Source organism: Aedes albopictus, chromosome 3, assembly GCF_035046485.1.
Source record: "Aedes albopictus strain Foshan chromosome 3, AalbF5, whole genome shotgun sequence".
NCBI lineage: Eukaryota > Metazoa > Arthropoda > Insecta > Diptera > Culicidae > Aedes > Aedes albopictus.
In genome coordinates, this window is record NC_085138.1 from 239,409,874 (window position 1) to 239,428,171 (window position 18,298).

Sequence of the window (18,298 nt, forward strand, 5' to 3'; positions counted from 1 at the left end):
TATCTTTTACTCGTTCATCGCACGAATAAAAGAGGCATGTAAGAGTGTTTATCTGCTATTTACCTGCCAATGCCTAGTCGAAATTGATAGTAGTAAACACATCGGATGATAAGTAATACCATGCTTGATTGTGGTGTGCTCTAGTTAAACGTGACCTAGATTTGGTTGTTTGTTGTTGTAAATGCATTGTATGCATTATGGAATGCAAATATAGATAGTTTATTAGTAAAAATATGCGTTTTCAGGGCTGCAGAATGGTGTGTCGACAACTTGGAACAAGTGTCCAAAATAGTTCAGCTCACAACTTCTTACTTCATGCTTCCACGGGTCAGACGATGGCAGAGACTGTTAACAATAAATATTGAATTCTTAGCTGATACTGCAGCCAGGGCACTACTGTCGTCCTGTTGACTAGATCGCGAAGATTTAGATCGAGAAAGCGTGTCCCGTTCGTCTGTTTTGGGGAGGGGCGGCTCAAACAGCTTCTGCTTTGTAGCTATTCAGTGGTTGAGTATCAAATACTGAATCCCGTCAGCTATACGTCAGGGTTGCCAGTTAGCCTAGTGGTTAAGGCTATTGATCGCCAATTTGGAGACAGCGGGTTCGATACCCGTTTCGGCCTGGAAAATTTTCTAGTTTCCCTGGGCATACACACCAAACGCTTTCAGCAATATTTTGCTGAATTTTGCCGAGCTGAAGGGTCCAGCAATTATTTTTGCTGAACTTTCAGCAAAGTTTGCTGAATTCCAGCGAAATGCTACTGCTTATCAGCAAAGTTTACTGAAGGAATCCAAATTTTGCTGAATTTCAGCAATATTTTTGCTAAAACCATCAGCTTCAAATTTTGCTGAATTTTGCCGAAACCCTCAATTGATTTTTGGTGTGTAGTGTATCATTGTACTTGCATGCAATGGCAGGCAAAGAAAGCCCCTTGTGGAAGTGCTCTGAGAACACTAAGATGAACAGAGACAGGCCAAGTTGTAATGCGAACGTCGAGCCATAAAGAAGAAGCACCAAGGTAGGCAGTGTGACCTCGGTAAGCATGTTGAACTTCTCAATCACCATGAAAAATGAAAAAAGGTGAAAAAAGCGACCTATACTTTCGGCACCTGGCAACGAAATAAGGATTATGAGTGGCTATTGGTATATAAGTATACATGGCATTTGAGGACTGTAACTGATCCCGGCCGATTGAGTATTTTGGGTTGTGAACTACAGACGGTTGGAGAGAGCGTAATTACTGGTGATATGTATAGAATTCAGAGTGGTGGATCCCATCTTATAACACCCATAGCGGCAGTAACAAGGCAAAACAATAAGTCGGTTTTAAAGCAATTCGGAAGCAGATGAAGCAAGCAGTAGCGGAGCCAGGATCCTGATAATGGGGGGGCAGCGATTATTTGGCGTATCCAGTGTTATAGTAATTTGGCGGCAAGAGACATATTAAAAGAGCTTAAATCATGGGAAAGTTAGTTAGTTAGGTAATTTATTTTCGACACTTTACACATTAGTGTGCAAAGGAATTCGGTTTTAATTTGGCGGTGGCACAATGTTGGTCATAGTCATTAGTTGGTACAAATTGTGCTTTTTAAATACTATCGCATCATGGCGGCGCTTACTTAAGACGTTTAACATTCCGATTTTTTTTTTTACATATCCAAAAATTAATCTCTGTGTGCTATTTTGTTGATCAAAAGTTTCATAGACTATTTTTTGCGCAAACAGTAAACTTTTTGCAATATCATATTTTTGCGTATTAATACACACTCAAAACAGATTTGCGAGCTCGGCAAAATCGCGCACAGCCGTCCGCTCAGCAAAATCTTTAACTAGTATCTCAGCAAAAAGTGACGTTTGTTAACTGACTCTCAGCAAAACGATTGCCGACTATCAGCAATGAACTGTCAAAATTGCTGAGATCCCGGCAAAATAGTTGTTTGCTGATTGCTCGGCTGTGCGAATCTCGGCAAAAGTTTGAAAAAATGCTGATATCCCGGCAATCTGAATTAAGTGTGTAGACTGGCATTTGTTGATATTAAACCAAGTTTCGAAACTTTCCAAATTAATGTTATTTTCGATCGCGTCACTAAAATATTTTTTATTATATTCAACAATGTTTCATATCAGTGCATTCAGGAGATTTCACATTTCAGTATGCAACTGGCAATTGGGTTGTTTAGTGAATAACATATTGCTATTTTCTATATTGCCATATCAAAAGAGCTCATTTTTCTGAGTATAACGTAATTTTATTGAGTTCCAATACCTTTGTTTTGATGGTTAAATTAACAAAACAATTTTAATTTCTGTGGATAGAATGACAGTTCAATCAATAAAATGATAGTTCAGCCTGAACAAAAAATTTTCTCCATGCAAACGTTAAATGCATTTTAAAAATACTTCCCAGACTCCGAAAATTATAAAATTTTGGATTTCGACTATTTTTGGGCGGAGATTCCAATTCTAAAATAATCCGGATACCCCTGAAGTACACAATTTAGTATATAAGAAACAAACATGGTTTGCATTACCAGTGGTGTCATAGAGTTTACACCAAGCTAATCACTGAGTAACCAGCTCTTAAGAAAGAAATAAAAAAAAATAGCCAAGAATGAAAATATGCTTCTTGTTAAAAGTTAACCAATCCTGTCGTCCAAACATAATTTAACTCAAGATTTATTTAGTTTGTTCTCTTGCCTTTGTGGAGCAACTTCTCCATTTATCATTATCAATATTATCACTTTACCTTACCTACTTCCTATTTAATGTTAGAAAGCCGCCTATACTTTTTTTAAAGAATGTTTCTTCCCTTCTTGTTGCTGCAAGAAAATCGCCTATTTGATTGATAATTCTGTGTCCACATGAGAAAAATTTCCCTTTTGATATTTTTTTTGCGCCCCCATTGGGGAAAGAAAAAAAATCCTTTGTGGGAAGAGCTGTGAATTTTCTCGAAATTTTGAGCGCCCTCATAAATTTAGGAAAAGTTACACGGTCATTTTTCAAAATATTTTGCTTTATTTTGCCCATATTGTAAGAAAAATCTTTTTTTCCAGTATGAAGAAACATTTTATTCCGCCTTCTTGAATTTAATGAAATGATTTATATGAATGTGAATAAATATTACAACTTTTGTGCCTCCATAGTCCATACGTTAAAGTATATTCTTTATGATATTGGAAATTGCTTCTCCTGAATATAAAAAAAATCGCCTATTTGATAATTGATAATTTTTGCGCCCTCATATTTGCAAAACAAAAATCTCTGTGATATTGGGACTACTCCCTGGGTTTATTTAAAAAATTCGTTTTCCGATGTCTTCAGAAATTCTTCTAGTTATTTCTTTAGAAATTCCCTCACGAATTCCTTTGAAAATGCTTTCAGGGATTCCTTCAATAATGGTTCCATGAAATCTATTAAGCAATCATTCGGAAATTTCTTTGGAAATTGAATTAGAAACTGCAAAAATTTCTTAACGGTTTATTTTAGAAAAAACTAGGAGTGTGTAATGTCTGAGACATAACCGCAGTGTTGACGTAGGACTAATTTTTAACGCCTAATAAAGAATTTGGGGCTTACAGATGAAGTAAACGTGTATCTATTCAGCAAAAACAACGGCCAGAGTAAAGACACTATATGGTAAATTTCCTTTCGTCTGTGGGTTGGTGCACGAAATTGAAGTCTGTGTTAGGAACTCACTAGAAAATCAGTCTATAGCAATTGTATCCCCATTGAAAATTAAATTTTGTGTATATCGTGTGGCTGGCACGAACTATTGTCAGATCCTTTCTATACGAAACACCGGCGTGGCGTATTCCAAATGTTTAATGCGGCCTTGCTGTGTGTTAATGACGTACCGCGCTTGAGGAACGCCACAATTTTATTCTCCCATAAGAACCAGGTAAAAGGAGAGAAATCCGTGGCGCATCGTTCCCTCAAGCAATAGGCCGCGTGGGCATTTGGGCGAAAATATCAATATTCTATGCCCAAGAAAGCCAAGGAAATTTCCTTTACGAAAAATTCCTAGGCTGGCCGGGAATCGAACCCGTCACCCTCAGCATGGCCATGCTGGATATCCGCGCCTTAACAGCTTTAGCTATATAGGCCCCAAACAGCGGTGTATATTTAGTATAAAATTTGAACTTTATCGATAAACTATAAAAAAAAATAGAATTAGTTGAATTTTTAGGAATAATTGAATAATATTTCAAATAACTCATTCGGAAGCTTTGGGGCCCTTAAAAGGACCATTTTGGTATAATTCATTGCCACCCATGCCGCCACCACCGATTGATCCGAAAAGAATCGAGGCTTCATTGGACAGAGGGCGGTGCCACCCGCTTGCTCATCCGTTGAAGCGGATCTTTTTTGGGATCTTGCTGCCGCTCGGCGCTGTCCGTCCGCTGCTGTGTGTGCCGATGAAATGATCGAACTGAGTGTGTGCACCTCTTATATAAGTTTCGTCGTGTCGCCTCACAGAACTATGCTTGATTGGGATTGGTTGGGTAAGACTGACCTCGTGCTTTTACTAATTTTCAGCTCCAGCCTCAGTCAAGGCACATCATTCAATTGAGCCCCAGCTAGGAAGCATAAATTTGAGGTGTTGTAGGTTTAAAGCTTTTACCATAGTTGATGACGTCAAACCCGACATCAACCTATCATTCACCTATTTTGATTTTGGCCACCAAACCCAACATAGACCCAATAGTTGATCGATGTTGGTCCAACAGTGGCCCAACATTCGATAAAAATTGACCCGACTTTAACCCGACTTTCGACATTTTTTCAGTCTGGCGGAATCCAGAAAGAAATCAGAGGGAACAGCTTTTATGCCCCTAGATTAGCAGATGCAGCTCCTCCCATTCGGCTGGCTTTCCAGAATATTTCATTTGCATGGCCCGCCCCGCATGCTTCAGACGCTTCAAACGATTAATCAACCCAGAAATGAGAATTTTTTTCACTAAGCGTTAAAGTAAACAAAATATTGGAAGATTTAGAACATTTATCATTTTAATTCGAAAATTGTTAGAGTTAAACAATGTTTTACGGAAAATAGTTCTGATAGGGTAATGCTTTGCTGAATTCTGGATGGAACCATTAGTGGCCGGAATTCAATCAATCATTTTTCGGGTGAACCACACTTTTCTCGATTGATGGAGTAAAATTATCTGATTTACAACTCTTGAAAAATCATTTTTTGGTGATCCTGATAAAGGACCGTTGGATAAAATAACGATTTCAGGAAGAAAATGGCATGAAACCGCCGTGCCACGCAATGCGTGTTGGTTTTCTCCGTGCTAATCCTGCAGGATGCCACCGAAAATTGGTAGGTCGCTTCCTGTCGTAGATAAGATTCATGACGCTATCAGCACGATAGCCGAGAGTCGCCACTGGGTACTGCTCAGGTCGTCGGTTTCCTGCAATAGGGGCACAACTCAAAATATGTGAATTTACAGAATGAGCGTTTGAAAATTGGCAATCTTAACCCTTATGTGGCCGACAAGGTACCCGGGTACCCAGCACACATTTAAAAAGCACGGTGTAGAAAAAAGCAAAAAGTTTGTCGGACACATAACGGTTAAAGCACCTCCTACAAGTTCACTTATTTCTCTCATTATTCGACAAAAGTAAACGAATTTTGATTGTTGTATCATGGAAAGGGGCTGAAGGACTATCTATTTCATGAATTTTGGATTACTATTTTTCATCGACTATTGAAAAAGTTGAATGATTTTAAGTTGTGCCTTTATTGCGAAAAATTGGTGAAAATGCAAAAATCTCGCGTTTCTCAACGAATTTCGGAACGGGTCTTTGTGAGATGAAAGTTTGCATAGTTTTTCATCATTTGCCATCAAAATCTCAAAAATGACAAATTTTGAGTTGTGCCCCTATTGCAGGAAACCGACGAGGTGTGGAGGTGACATCCACCCTGCTTGACTAATCCAACGAAAATGACGAAAGAAATCAGAGGGAGCAGCTTTTATGCCCCTAGATTAGCAGATTAAGCTCCTCCCATTCGACTGGCTTTTCAGTATACAGTATTGTTCCGATTTTATCACGCCCCTTTCGAAAAATGTTTTTAAATATTCTACAAAATCTACACGCATTATAAATATTTTTAACGTTGCAAATCGCGTCTTCAACATTCACCTTAAAGATGAGGGGAAACACTTGCTCTCAAATGTAACAGCAAATGAATGAAAAATTAAGGACTGACGCGCGGAGGCCGTGATAAAATCGGAACATTACTTTCATTTGCACGACCCGCCCCGCATGCACCAGACGCTTGAAACGGTTAATCAACCGAGAAATGAGAAAATTCCCATATAACGAATAAAGTAACCAAAATATTGGAATGTTAAGATCATTTTAATTCGAACAACGTTATAATTTATCGATGTTTCACGAAAAATGGTTCGGATAGGGTTGATAAATTCCGGATGGAACCATTAGTGGCCGGCATCATCATTCTTGCGGGGCCACCAAGCATTCATTCTTTCACTTTTCGGTTGCACCACACTTTTACAGAGCGATGGAATGAAATAATTATCTGATTCACAACTCTTGAGGAATAATTTTCTATGGTCCTGAAAAGAACCGTTTGAATATTGGACGATTTTAGACGATTTATCATGCCACGTAATGCGTGTTGGATTCCTCCGTGCTGAATGCTGCACGCCGTCGAAAATTGGTCCGCCGCTTGTTGCCCTGGATGTTCCTGATGCTGCGCCGCCGCCAATCAATCGGTGAAGGGCCGAGCCCCGAGGACAGCGACGCAACTCGCAAATTCGTCGCGGATCTTTCTGTGGATTTTGCTGCCTCTGCCACCACCGCCGAGCAATCGATGAAACGTATTCTTTCCTTCGTCTGCCGCTTTAGACGGTTAGAAGGCGAATGTGCAACAGCACCCTTGCCGACAACCACCGACGCCGAGCCAACACGGCCGTCAAAGAATAATGAGCGAAAACGTAAACGAAGAAAGTGTGCCGCTCTCGTTCGATGCGTTCACCTCGAGACGACAAAGACAAATGAGGGAAGATGCGAAGAAGCAGTAGCTTTTATATTCGACGGGAGCATCCAAAATGTGCTCGATCGTGATTGGCTGGAATAAACATGGGTTCACTTTTCCCAATTTTTCAATAGTTTGTTATTGAAAAACAGCAAATATTATTATTGGACATAATTGGTGTAAAGATTCGCAATCGATTGGTGCCAAAATTTTGAAAATTCAACAAGAAATGGCTGAGCTATTAACGCTCAAAATCTCCACTTTAAACGTAACGCGGCCGATTTCTGAAAATTTAGAATGACACCCGGTATAGAAAAGAGAGACGTAGTCCTACGTCAAAAAATCCTCCATAAACTTCATCAGAATTCCTTCAGAAATTTTTCGAGAGCTTTCTCCAGAAATTTCTCGAAGGATTCATTTAGAAAACCATTCACGAATTTCTTCAAAAACTCCTTCTTTGATTCCTTCTGAAATTTTTACATGGTTTTCTCCAGAAATTCCTCCAGTGATTCCTTTAGAAAGTATTCCATGAAATCATAGGACAGCGTTTCTCAAACTATGGGTCGCGACCCACTGGTGGGTCGCGGGCTGATTTATGGTGGGTCGCGAAGACTTGGACGATATTGTAATAAATGTCTTTATTAACTTATGTCAAACGATATTGTTAGCAATTTTCAGAAACCCCGAGGGAATTTGAAAAGAAATCCCAAAAGAAGTTCCTGGAGGAATCCTTGAAAGAGGAATCTCTCAAAGAATTCCGAAAAAAATCCCAGACGAAAATCCTGAAATAATTCCTGGATAAATCACTGAAGGTGTTCCTGGAGGAATCCCTACAGGAGACTATTAAGAAATCTCTCAAGAAATTCCAGGAAACATTCTACACATAATTCAATGAGATATGCCTGAAGGAATTTCTGGAGAAAACGCTGAAAGAATTTCTGGAGAAATTCCTGGGAATGTTCCTGCAAAATCCATGAAAAAGTCCCTGGAGAGATCTCTGAGAAGAAATTTCTGAAGCTGTTCATGGAGAAATCTTTGGAGATCCAGGAGAAATATCGCCATTAATTCCAGGAGAAGTTCCTCATAATATATAATTTACAAATACTACAAATACCTAGGAGAATCAACAGAGCTATTTCTAGAAATTCTGTTTCTTGTCAATTTTATTCAAAATTTTGGATTATAAGTCTAGGTCTGGAGAATATTGAATATTGAAACTACTGTCTGCATTCTGCAATCGATTCTGAAACTAGAGCTTTCAATCAGAAGGTTCAAGATTAGGGTAATATTTGAGATTTAACTTGTGTTCTGCAAAAAATGAGTTCAAGTTGATGCTTGCAGTTTGCATTTTCAGTTAGATTTACACGCCAAGTTCAGCAGTTGAAATGTATACAAAAATAGAAATACCAATAAGTGAGAAAAAATATACCAAACTACGACAAGAAACCTTAATTTTACCGAACTTCAGTAAAATTGAACTTCGTTAAACTTTTGCTGTATGTCAATAACTTTAAACTTAACGGAAATCAGAAAAACTGAAAAGTGATTTCAATAATAAATAGAAATAAAAAAAAGCGTGTATGAAGGATGTGACTAAAAATTTCAAGAGGATTCATCTGACTATCCAGCAATACTATAATTCTAAAAACTCTACTTGATGTTCACCCACTCGTAGTAAATAATTATAGCATTTACAATCCGATCCCTCATTTCAAAGTAGACTTAAAAGTTCTGCAGAAGCTTCAAATTTATTTATTTTCAAAGGCTTTGTGTAACTTGGGTTTTATTGTTTATTTCTAAAATTTATTAGAAAACACCTAAACCTGTTAGGTAGCGTTGCATGGAGCCAGACTGGTCAAATAATTAGGAAACTTGGAAACTTTTCTCATTTTTTAAGACTAAGAGTGCTGAGCTGTCGGGCACCTTAACCTTATCTAGAAACTTTTCAAAAAACGAAAAGAGCACTATAAATTAAAAAAAAATAAATGCTACTTAACGTAAGTTTATCAAAACCTATAATTAAAAAAAGGCAGTCCAAATTTGCAAAAAAAACGATGTTTGTTTTTATGAAAATACGTGCTGAAAATCAAAAGTGGGTCGCATGTTGAAAAAGTTTGAGAACCCCTGTCATAGGAAATTATGTCAGGGATTCCTTTTGAGATTTCTCTGAGAATTTCTTTAAGAATTATTTCAGGAATTCCTTTAGTAAATGCATAAATTCATTCAGAAATTTCTCGGAAATTCCCAAAAGATTCATCCAATAATTAGGAACGAAAAAAAAACAAAGAACTCTGCCATAAATCCTACCATGGATTCCATTCGAAATTTTTCCATGGATTGATCTAGAAAATCCTCTAATGATTTCTTTCAAAAATTCTTGCACGGATTCCTTCAGAAGGTTCTCCGGGGATTCTTTTAAAAAATCATCCATGAACTGCTACAGAAATTCCTCCAGGGCTCCAAGCTTCCAAAAAAAAATGCTCCATGGATTCTTTCAAAAATCTCTCCTGAGATTCTTTCGGACAATCATCCACGGATTACTTCAAACATAGTTCAAGTAATTTCTTTCAGAAATTCCAAAGTTCAGAATTCCTCCAGAAATTTCATGAAGTATTTCTTCAGAACATCCTTCTGAGTTCCCTTTATTTTTTTCTCGAGATTCATAATACATTTCCACCAAAGTTTCCTTTAGAATTTTTTCCAGGGATTCTTTCAGAAATCTCTCCAGAGATTTTTTTAGAACATCTTCTATGGATTCCTTACAAAATTGCACTATGGATATCTTCAGAAATTACTCCAGGATTCATTCATAAAAAATCAAAGGACCCTTTCAAAAATTGTTCTAGCTGAATGGAATCATTAAGAAATTTCTCCAGATATGCCCTTAAAAATTTCTTCAGAAATTTATCCAAGAATTTGTTTAGGAAATTTCCCATGGATTTCTTCTGAAACTTCGCCTGGGATTACTTCAGATAGAAGACTTTAGAAAATCCTTTAGAAAATCCCTCTGAAGGAATCAGAAGTTTGTCCAGCGAATCCAGGAGTTTTATTTTTTTATTATTGAGAATTCCAGCCCTATGCTGGTTCATCTTCGCATTCTGAAGTTCTTTCAAAGATTGTTTCAGAAAATATTCCGGTGATTCCTACAGGAACTCATACAGGATTTCTTCACGAACTCCTCCAGAGATTTCCTCGGGAATTTCCCCAAGGATTCCATTGGAAACATCCGCAGTAAAGTCTCCAGAAATTACTCCAGAAAAACGAACAAGAATTCCCGCAGAGATTCTTGCATTATTAACTCCAGTGATTCTAGCGGGAATTGATCCAGGGATTCCTGAAGAAATTCATACAGAGATTCTTGCGTTCCAGTATTCCTCTGTATATTTCTTCTGAAATTCTTCCTGCGTTTCCTCCAAGGATACCTTTAGAAAATTTTCCACGGATTCAGAAAATTTCCAGAAATATTTACTTGCCATTTCAACAGAAATTCAATTGAAAATTTTTCTTGAGATTTTTCGGCTTTCTCCAGGAATATTAAAAAAATCCTCCTGATACTCTATTGAAGGATTTCTTCACGAACTCTTCTAGAGTTTCTCAATAAATTCTTCTTGGAGTTCCACCAAGCGTTTTCCAGGAAGTTTTCCTTGTTATTGCTTCAGAAATTTCCCTCAGATATTCCTCCTGAGATTCATTCAGGACTTTTCCTGGAATTCCTTCAAAAATACCTTCAGAGATTTTTACTGGAATTAGACTGGACATTTTTTCAAAAATTACATCATGCATTCTCTTAGTAATTCCTCCATGGATTCCTTTTGAAATTTCTTCAGGGTTTTTTTTTCGGAAATATCTCCAGAGACTTTCAGTTTTTTAAGGATTTCTTTAGGAATATCAGTAAAAGTTGTTCCTTGGATTTTTCTTCGTAAAATTCTCCTAGAAATATCTCCTAGAAATACCTTTAAAAATCCTGCGGAAATTCCTCCAAGAGTTCCTTTAGCATATCCTTGAGAAATTCCTTCAGGGATTCTTGTACCCCTACAATGGTTCTTTCTAAAATTGTTCCTGCGATTTCATCAGAAATATCTCCTGTGACTCATACAAAGATTCCTCCAGAGATGTTTTTTCAGCAGTTCATCCAGAAATTTCACAAAAAAATACTGGAGGAGTTGTACAATTTCTTAAGGAATCCCTCTTGAGGATTTTCTGAATCCATGAAAGAACTCCAGAAGATACCTGTGGAGATTCCTAGAAGAAGTTTTAGAAAAAAATATGAAAGGACAAAAATTCCTGAAATAATCATTGGAGGACCTGAAGGAATTCCCTGAGATATCTTTAAAGGAATTCCTAAAAAAAAGTCATGATAAACTTCTGGAGGGATTCTGGAAATAATTTAAAGGAAACACTCTTGGTGGAGTTTATGAAGAAATTTCTGAAGATATTTCTTAAGGAATTTCTGGAGGAGTTTCCTCCAAAAAGGACATTTTTTATGGATTACTGAAGAAATCCCTGGAGAAATTTCTGAAGTAAATCCTGAAAGAACTTGTGGAAATACCTCAGGAGAAATGCTTTGAAGAATTTCTTGTACAATTTCTCTAGATATGTGTGAAAATCCTGCTGAAATTTTTGAACACAAAAGCTCTAGTGGAATTCTTCAAGGAATCGCTATGAAAATTTCTGAAGTTATAGAATATTTTGAAGGAAACTCTAAAAAATGCCTGGAAGAACTGAAGAACCCTCTGCAGCTACTCCTAGAAATATTCCTTGAACAAATGCCACGGAATAAAGCCCTGTAAAAACTCCTGAAGATTTCCTGAAGAAAGGTCTGAATAAATTCTAAAATAAATTTATGAAGCAGTCTTTGTATGAATACCTAAAGAAACTTTGGAGAAATCCCTCGAGGAACTGCTAGAAAAATAACTCGTAGAGGAATTTTGGAAGAAATGCCTGAGGGAATCTCTGGAGCAATTCTTGATGGTATCAATCCACCCCCAACCATCCCGACCCACCCGAATACCTGAAATAATCTCTGGAGAAAAAAAATCCCCATTGAAAAATTCATTAGGAATCGCTGAAAGAATCTGTGAACGGTCTCCTGCAGAAATCTCTAGAGATAGTTCTGATGGAATTTCTAGGTGTAATCCTACAAGAAACTGTAAAGAAATGTCTGCCGGAACGGCATTTTTGAGAAATTTCTGGAAGAATAACTGAAGGAATTCCTTGAGAAACCCCTTGAGGAATTCCAACAAGAATTAATCGAAATAATCCTGGAGAAAAATTGCTGGAGGATACTTTAATAGAATCCCTGAAAGAATTCCTTCAGAAATTTCTGAAGTAATACATGTACTAATTTGTAAAGCAATCTTTGAAAGAATTTCTTAAAAATTCCAGGAGGAATTCTTGGAGGAATAGGGTAAAAAATATAATTTTGACAATGGACATGTATGTAATTTGGACAGGCACTGTGTTTTATGTCTTGTTCCGAAGAACTAAAAAGAACACATTCTTCTAAATATCGATAATTGGATCAATCAGATCCTTTCTATTGATTTAAGTTGAAGACACGATTAAAAATTAAGAATTTACTTTAAAATCTTCCCAACCTTTTTGAGGTGGCGACCCTTTAAGAATTGTCAAAACATCTGCCCAATCAAATTTTTTTGAAGTAAAACAATATGATTTAAATGAACGAACCCGAGTTTTTTTTCGTACAGTGACGTAGCCAGAAATTTAGGGATTGAGGGATTTTCGACGATCAATGATACTTTTTTATTCGACACTCACATTTCGTAAAAATTATGTCATGAATGTTCAATTTGAGTTGAAGCTGGAAAATAGCGGCGCAGCCGAAAATTTTTTCTTCTGAAGGCTTTTTATACTGAACATTTGTTGTTCAAGTTGTGGCTTTTGGGGATGGCGGTATACAAAATTAAAAATTGGTATAATTTACACAAAATAGAATAAAAATTTAACAGTTTTTTGGTAACATCGCGGCCCCCTAGACTGGCTTCACGACCCCCCCGGGGGCCGCGGACCACCGGTTGGGAACCCGCGGACTAGATGATCAACTTACAGTACAAATTTGTGATTTTTTGATGCACTTAATGAAAAGTTACAAATAGTTGACCATTTTTTTTTTAAATGAGAAAATGTTGCCTGTCCAGATAATTTAATTTTTCGCTGTATACTTATGTACGTTTGCGAAGTACTGATTAAAACTCGGTGAATTTAGCTATCAAGAACCATTAACTGAGAAACAATATAATGTTTACAGTTCATAAACATTTGATCATGCTACGCATAGTAAGTTCTGATTGATTGGATTTTGTAACACATTTTGAACACAACAGTTTAAACTAGATGAAAATCCAAGGGCATTGTATACTTTTAGGCATTTATCGGTGTATGGGGGTTTCTGTTCCAATTCACAAAATTGCTTTCAATTCGTAAAACACGCTTCGCTAAGAGATTCAGGGACGTATTTGGATTTTACTATGCTTGATCTACCGAGAATAAGTGGCCATTCTTTGAAAAAAATATTCAAAAAGCAGTTTTAGAGCAGATTGTTTAAAGACGTTGATAAATGACAAAAATATCTACATTTTTTTTCTCTAAAAAGTTTCATATAAACTTGATTTGCATCAAAATACGGCTATCTAGTGAAATTTGCTGGCGCTAAATTGATTCTATTTATTTTGTTAATTTTTCTGAAACATTTTTTGGCGTATCTAGTGAAATTTAAACGGAAATTTAGAGTTAGGGGAGTCAAGTGCCCCCCCCTTGCCCCCCTTTGCCTCCGCCAATGGAAGCAAGTCATAACATGGAATCCAGTTAGCGAACGAATCTGTGTGTTGAGGATACGTGGCAAACTTTTCAACTACAGCTTGATCAACATCTTTGAACCGACAAACGATAAACTCGATGACATGAATGACACTCAGAAGAACGTGTGGCAGATAAGTACCGCCAGAAGCTTGATGAGTGATTCTGCTTAAAAACAATACAGATACGGTTGGTCCATGAGAATTGCTACAAGCAATTGCAGAATTGCGTCCGAGGCAGCTGTCAGCAGAGAAACTATCAAGCGGCATTCCTAACCAGGCGGCCCTAACCCGGAAAGACCATCGCGCCTCGGTTGAAGAAAGCAGAGGTTTGCATCCCCCTGGGCACTAGTGGATAGGCGGAAGAAAAAGAGAAAGAAGAATGAAGAACCGAAGTATGATCAGAAGACTAGGGTTGCTAAGCCAAGGATAGGTAAGAGGGTAGATGTCAAGCGCAAAAGAGCGACGATCTCGTCATCAAGACAAACGAGCCTAAGAACTCAGAGTACCTATGTACGCAGTATTCAACGTAACGGCAGAATGATCCCCGAGCTCAAGCGGGATAAAACGCACAAGAGCACCGATTACAAGTGTCTAGTGGAAGAGGTCCTTGGTGAGGATGTTGAGGTAAGGGCTCTCACCGCTGATGCGACTCTAAAGGTCAAAAACTTGAACGAGGTCACAAACACGGAAGAGCTCATCACTGCAACAGTGCAAGGTGCATATAGAAGGCGGCGCGTGGACTCGATGAATGGCTAGTGCAGGCGCTAGTTAAGAGATGGCTCAAGGCTCCGGAATGAGCTACGCAGGTCATGCTGGTGCCCTGCAGTTGAACTCGACCTTTGAATCAAACAAGTGACCCCGCGGAGAACATTCTAGTAGCGTCGCTGACATCGCGTCGATGTACAGGGTTGGATACGAGCCCGTGGATTCAAAGGGGTCCCCGGTAAGGTCCGGGCAAGATGTTACTTGCGGGAAGGTCAAATCGCTGAGCACGTGATGTCAGTTCTTGATACTTGCTCTGCAGTTGGAAGCAGACGTGTTGTAAATCCTACTCGCCTTCCGAAGACAAATGGAGTGGTAAGGCATAAGGAGTGGCTAAGTAAAGGTGCGTGTTAGCATGTTGTTTTACTGCCTGGATACGCTGCTAGCCTTCAGGGTGCACTGTGCACTAGCCCCTCTACCTTCGGAGGTAGTGTCGGAGAAACGTAGTTATTGCCGGTAATGAAGGTTTGGTTGGTCGGGGAATGTAGGCCTGCCTCCTTCGTTAGCGGATGGAGCCGATCTCCATCTACCATACTACCTAAGCCTTCGGCTCGGGTGTCTGTTGAGCAGGTTATCGCCCCTTTGCTTAGAGAAGAGGAAGAAGATTAAAGTTGTAATCCCAACCTGATTTGAGTTCATTTGTTCTGTAATTAGTTTAAACTATGTTTTTCATATTTTTCATCGATCGAGTGCCAACCTACACGGGTTTTTAATAAAAGACATCCATAAGGACTCCATTGGACCAAAAGAGATTATGTGGTGATTTACTGCTCGCACTACTCGAATGTCAGTAATGTAAGACCCTTCAGAGGACCAAAAATCGGCTCTGATCACTAACACTTTGTAAGCATGATTCGAACACGTTTATCAAGCATGGCGAACACAGTGACTATTGTCTTTCAATATCCAGCGCTTTGGCAGGCTGCGTAGGGCTGAACATGGCTCACGGATACCAGATGATTGTCTTACGGAGATACTTTTTAATAGAGTAGTAGGGGGTGGCTCTGAGGCACTTAGCGTCTAAGACTCTAGGGAGATTAGAAGCGATTGGCCAAGAATCGGGTCCGGTGGTGGTGTTATACCGGAGAGTGTTTGCCGTATTTAGTTATGTTATATTAGAGCACTAAAACTAGATTAAACAAAAAATAAAGTTAAATTTCAACTATAAAATTGAGCAACACAATATCGTTAAAATAATAAATCATCATAACTTATTTTGTTTATTTGCACATTTATCGTTATTTCAATTATCATCATAATTAATGCAAATCAAATTTTCCTGCGTTCTCTCGTTACAGGTGTCAGGCACCTACCGGACTTGTCCGAGGTGGAGTCCACAGGCCGCCCATTTACCAGAGCAGTCAACTGCAACTGATACAGTTCAACTGGTCTGGAGGCCACTAATGGTGGTGTGTGCAATGTGTGATACGGGGTTGGTAGTGCTACGAGTGGTGAGAAATTAATTGAAATTATATCAAACCGATTGAAGTTAATTATGTGTGAAGAAAAATGTTTGACGGAAATGGTGTTACCCGCAACAAGTGCTACTGAGCTGATATCAATTGAAGTCGAAATAAATTTGTGAATCACGGAAGGGCAATAAACGCACCAGAGGAAGTGATCGGGTGATTGATTCCAGTTTGCTGAAGGAAGAGGCCGCTGCGGGTATGAAATACACGAAAAATGTGTGGTTGCTTTAAAATGTTAAATTTGGTGCTTGGCTCTGGAGGTGAACGTGTCAATAGCAAAGTTCGTCGAGTGTCATTGCTTTGGGAGGTTAAACCTCGCCGCGGTTGGCTGTGCGATAAGACGTAATAATTGGTAATAGTATGAAGCTGGCAGGCGGCAGTGTGTCACCGAAAGCAGCCGAGGAAGCTAGTTATGAAGCAAAAGATAGGGAACCGAAGAAATACCAACGTGCAACTGCTGGAAGCGACAGGTGGCTGGGCCAACACTGCGGCAATAATCATAAGTGCAAACGATATCATTCTCCCGGCGCGCGGTGTGAATTAATGTTCGTGGCAGTCGTAGTGATAATTCTGACCAGCTTCACGGTGATGATTGGCGGCGACGTCTTTACCGTTGGTTATCTAACTGGATCGCAGCGGCGGCCGGGAGATCGAGAGTACGCAAGACCAGGTGAGTTTGTTCTTCATATTAGGGCTGAAAAACTGTTGGAATTGAGGGACCCAGAATCAAAGGAGTGTAAGTGACCATTTTGACGATTTTGAGTTGAGCATATCATAAAATTCTTCAGATTTCTAGCTTTCAGGAACTTTTTTAAGATTGTTTCTACGATGATTGGAAAAATTACAATATATCAAAGAAATTTGGGTTGTTTTGAAACTTCATACCTTTTGTATGGGATGAAAAAATGATCGAAAACTTTAAACCATATTGACTCGAAAGTGGGTTTTTGTCAATTACACCCCTTTGCTTCTAACCCCTCAATTCTAATGAAGTGAAGTGGTTTCCAACAGCGTGAAGTGTTCCGTATCGATCGATCTAGAAATTTATCGTAACATCAATGAGGCAATAAACGTAATTGAAAAATATGAACGGGCTCCATACAAAGGGGCGGCCAAAACTCCCAAAAAACGAATATGATATTTTTAAACTTTATTTAACCTTCTTATTACAAAGTTAATGTATTGTACTTTTATGATCCTTGATTAAAAGCATATGTACCAGCTTTTGAATTTCAAAAACATTTTCAATGCCAAAGGGTCCTTATTTCATAAAATTGAAAACTGAACCATTTATAAAGTAAAATACTAATATTTTGAGAATGGAATATATGTTTTATGTTATCAGTTATCCAGCATATGAAAGCTTGGTGTTGGACAGTTTGTATGCACGCATGGAACAAAATTAATATGTCACAAAACTTTTCAAATTTTCATACATTGTACCAAAGAATTTTCGTAATTTTGAAGTTAAAAAACGATTCGTGTCGTCACGTGTCGCCGCAATTTCGAATAGTATACCTACCTTAAACATCATGCTTAGGGTTGCATAAAAACGTTTGAATATTTTTCAAAAAATTGCTGGTTTTCAAATTAAAGCTACACTCCCGTTCAAAAGTTTGGGGTCACCCCCTCAAAAACATGTCATTTTTTTAGGCCCATATCTCCACCAATTTGCGTCCGATTTCAAAACCCTAGGTTTCATTCAAAAGATAATAAGTCAAAGAAACTTTGAACATGATTTAAAAGAAACTTTTTCAAAAAAAAACTTAACCCAAAGTTGCCAAATTTTCTAAAAAATGAATATAAACTTACGGCAGTGTCGCTGGAAGTTGGGTCGACCAAATTTTAAGATGAGAGCGGTAATATGACCCATTTTCTATTAGCTTTCAACTGCTTTTTACAGAACTTAGCTAAAAAATCTAGAAAAAAGTAATTAAGTAAATTAATCCTTGATGTCATCGACCAAAAGTTTGGGGTCACCCCTCAATATGATGTATCGGCCAAAAGTTTGGGGTCACTATCGTAAAACATGGAAAAGTGATTTGTTGATATCTTTGTCATCTTTCATTCAATTTAAATTTAAAAAAGTCTTGTTTTACTCATACACACTTTGTTATTTTCCCATTTTTGACTGAATTAACATTAATCTTTCACATTTTTTACACATTTTGAACAAACATGATTCAATTTGATCGAAAGTTGATCACTTAATTGAATTCACATTGAATTTCAAACAAAAAAAA

The 18,298-nt window shown here is 38.1% G+C and overlaps 1 protein-coding gene across 4 annotated transcripts in view; it reads left to right on the forward strand.

Annotated features, from left to right (window-relative positions):
- The window catches only part of LOC109420110 (receptor-type guanylate cyclase Gyc76C), a 166,326-nt gene that overhangs the window by 66,773 nt on the left and 81,255 nt on the right, over nucleotides 1–18,298 (forward strand). For all 4 annotated transcript variants that reach the window (XM_062859737.1, XM_062859735.1, XM_062859736.1 and 1 more), the window contains one exon: nucleotides 15,885–16,725. In XM_062859737.1, the coding sequence (XP_062715721.1) occupies nucleotides 16,416–16,725 (310 nt within the window). In that variant the 5' untranslated portion in view covers nucleotides 15,885–16,415. The remainder of the gene's footprint in view (nucleotides 1–15,884; nucleotides 16,726–18,298) is intronic.